Source organism: Somniosus microcephalus, chromosome 6, assembly GCF_052327205.1.
Source record: "Somniosus microcephalus isolate GS21.2 chromosome 6, FLI_Smic_1.0, whole genome shotgun sequence".
NCBI classification, from domain to species: domain Eukaryota; kingdom Metazoa; phylum Chordata; class Chondrichthyes; order Squaliformes; family Somniosidae; genus Somniosus; species Somniosus microcephalus.
The window spans coordinates 201,395,433-201,397,923 of NC_140992.1; the positions used below are offsets into that span (position 1 = coordinate 201,395,433).

A 2,491-nucleotide genomic window follows, 5' to 3' on the forward strand; every position below is an offset into this window, starting at 1 on the left:
TGTTAAGAGGACCCTGGAAACACTTCAGGAGACTTTCTGGGACACTCTGTCAAGACTTTACCATCACTCAAGCAACATTTATTTGGGAAAGAGAGTGCTTGGTCATGGGCATTTTGCTCGGGGTCCCCCTTGGTCTGGGCAAGGAATGGGAGGAGGACAAGCAGTGCAGTACCAGCTGCTGCAGGAGAGAGGGACAGGAGGGCAAGGTGACATCTTTTCCCCAGTGGGCTTTAGGACATCCCTCCTCCTCTGGACCCCCAGTGCCGCCTCCCTCGGTCCCTGAGCCATCCTGAAACAGGCTGCTGTGAGCCAGCCCGAGCACTTCACCCTTCATTGGAAGTGGGTGTGAGGAGCTCTCCGGTACTGTTCCACAAAAGTTGCTTCTAATCAGTATGTGCTAAAGCTGCAGGTTTCTGGTTCAGCGCCTCCGGGCAAGTTCAAATTATTGTAATCAGCAATTAGGGCCAAAATTGTGTTTTAAATCCACACTTTCAAAACAGGCGTCTCCTATTAACACAGCTCCCATTTAGAGGCTGTTTTTATCCTTTGGCCAAAATAATCCCCTCCCCAGTGAAATCGGTCAATAAACTTCAAACAGAAAGTGCAGTCCTGGCCTCCCCCAGACCGTGGGTGTGAAACGTATTGCACACGCTCAGACACACGGCGATTCCACGGCAAATGTTGGAAATTGCTGTTATTGAGAAATCTTTTGGGGCCGTGTTGTGAGTGAAGGAGACGGGTGCAATTCAAACCTTCAGCCGCTGACTCACTTCGGTGCCCCGGGTGCATTCTGCCCGGACCGACCCGCCCCTTCCCCGGTTTTGCAGCCGGTTCCCCACCGATCACAACCCCATAAAACTCGGCTCCGATTCAGCAAAGGGCACCAGATCGAGAAGCGCTGATTGGGTGAGGGCTGGAAGTTGAAGAAGAAGTTAGTGAAATGTCTGACTCGAAGCCCTGTGTCTGCCTGGATGGTGAGTGGCGACTAGTGCAGTCCTTTCAGCACAGTGTCCCGGCTCAGTCTCACTGAGGTGGAGCAGGATTGGAGGGCAGGCTCTTTATTAAAGTAACTTCAGAACAGAATGGGACAAAGAGCCGGGGCTCTTCCACACCGGGGCATTTCTCCGGGTTTGAACATTAACTCAATGTCTTTGTTTTTCCTGTTTTCAGGATCCTGCTCCTGTGAACAAACCTGCAGGTGCTCCGACTGCCGATGTCCCACCAGCAAAGCTGGACGCTGCCAGAAAAGTGAGTAACTGTGGGACTGTTTACAGCTCCTCACATTGTATTTCTGTGACGGATAGTTCTGGGCAGAACTGAGAGAGGACCAGAATAGAAAAGTACAAGGTCCATGATTTCACCTGATTTAATTCCCATCAGATTGTCCAATCTAAAGAGACTCGAGGAGAAAACCCTGCTGATTAAAGAAAGGTTTTAGAGTGACATCGGAAAGAGATGATTTTATAGACTTATCACTAGAAATAGGTTTGGAGCGATACTGACAACATATTCACCCAAACCCTCTCACATCGTGTCCTGAGGCGGGGCATCTTCAGACGGGTTACTTGGAGATATGGTGCAGATTAGTTTATTAGGGAGGAGCTGAGTGCTGTAATGGGAGGGTCTGGGGCTGTTTCACTGAACTCATTCATTGTTCCTGATTTCTGCCTTTGCCCTCTCCTCTCTCAGGTTGCTGCTCTTGCTGTCCTGCAGGATGCACGAACTGCGCCAATGGCTGTGTGTGTAAAGGGAAAACCTCCGACAAATGTAGCTGCTGCTCCTGAACAACAGGCCCTTCAGGCCCAATATAAAAAGTATTGTCCATATGTACTGTATTACACAAGCCGCATGTCCTCAGTATCTCTGTCCTGATGAGTTTTCTGTTTATATAAACTCAGGAAAAGTGAATTCATTGTTTTTGAAATTATCATGTTTAATATCAGTAAATAAAAAAACTATTTCAACTCCTGTGATCAGTGCCATTCTTTGTTAAAGAAGTGATGTTCCTAACAACAGCTCAATGTGTAGGGAACAAGTTAAATCCCAAACAGGCCAGATTGTATAAAATAATGCCTTAAAGCCACATTGTCTCCTGGTGCAGTCTCCGGGAAGAGGTTAAAGCCCCACCCCTTTTCTCTGTGGAACACTTCAGCGTGGACTTGGGATCTTGCATCATGCCAGTTACAAAACCAAATGCTAAAATCAAACTGAAGCCGTCAGTGAACAGCCAGTTACTATTGTACAATCAGCAGTCTTTTCAAAGAATACATATTTAACACTATTTATTATGAGTCTTCAAATTCATTTTCAAATAGAGGGCTTTCTACATACTTCCTGATTTATACTTTATAGAATAATTTTACTAATTCTTCGTTCCCACATGGAGCTTCACCTGTCTGGAGCACGAGTTGGGAATTCAGGAGTGATTTGTCCTCCCACTATTTTCCATTCAATAAAATAAAAATGGAAATGAAGCTGGAAGAGAGATTTA

General features: G+C 46.5%; 1 protein-coding gene across 2 annotated transcripts; it reads left to right on the top strand.

The window, feature by feature from the left end:
* Positions 1 to 1,968, top strand: LOC147116350 (metallothionein). 2 transcript variants are annotated; one of them, XM_085991206.1, is made up of 3 exons: positions 43 to 974; positions 1,171 to 1,248; positions 1,690 to 1,968. In XM_085991206.1, the coding sequence occupies exons 1-3, from the start codon at positions 941 to 943 to the stop codon at positions 1,782 to 1,784; spliced, it is 207 nt and encodes a 68-aa protein (XP_085847332.1). In that variant the 5' UTR covers positions 43 to 940; the 3' UTR covers positions 1,785 to 1,968. The 2 variants fall into 2 exon arrangements, 1 of the variants encoding a protein (XP_085847332.1); XR_015078788.1 differs by having other exon boundaries at positions 1 to 1,066; positions 1,171 to 1,783.
* Positions 1,969 to 2,491: the final 523 nt, after the last annotated feature.

What these genes read in the sequence shown, in the direction of transcription:
- LOC147116350 (XM_085991206.1), top strand. Translation starts at nt 941, where the DNA reads ATGTCTGACTCGAAGCCCTGTGTCTGCCTGGATG. An exon ending in GCCCTGTGTCTGCCTGGATG is followed by an intron (nt 975 to 1,170) that starts GTGAGTGGCGAC and finishes TCCTGTTTTCAG; the next exon opens with GATCCTGCTCCTGTGAACAA. An exon ending in AGCTGGACGCTGCCAGAAAA is followed by an intron (nt 1,249 to 1,689) that starts GTGAGTAACTGT and finishes CTCCTCTCTCAG; the next exon opens with GTTGCTGCTCTTGCTGTCCT.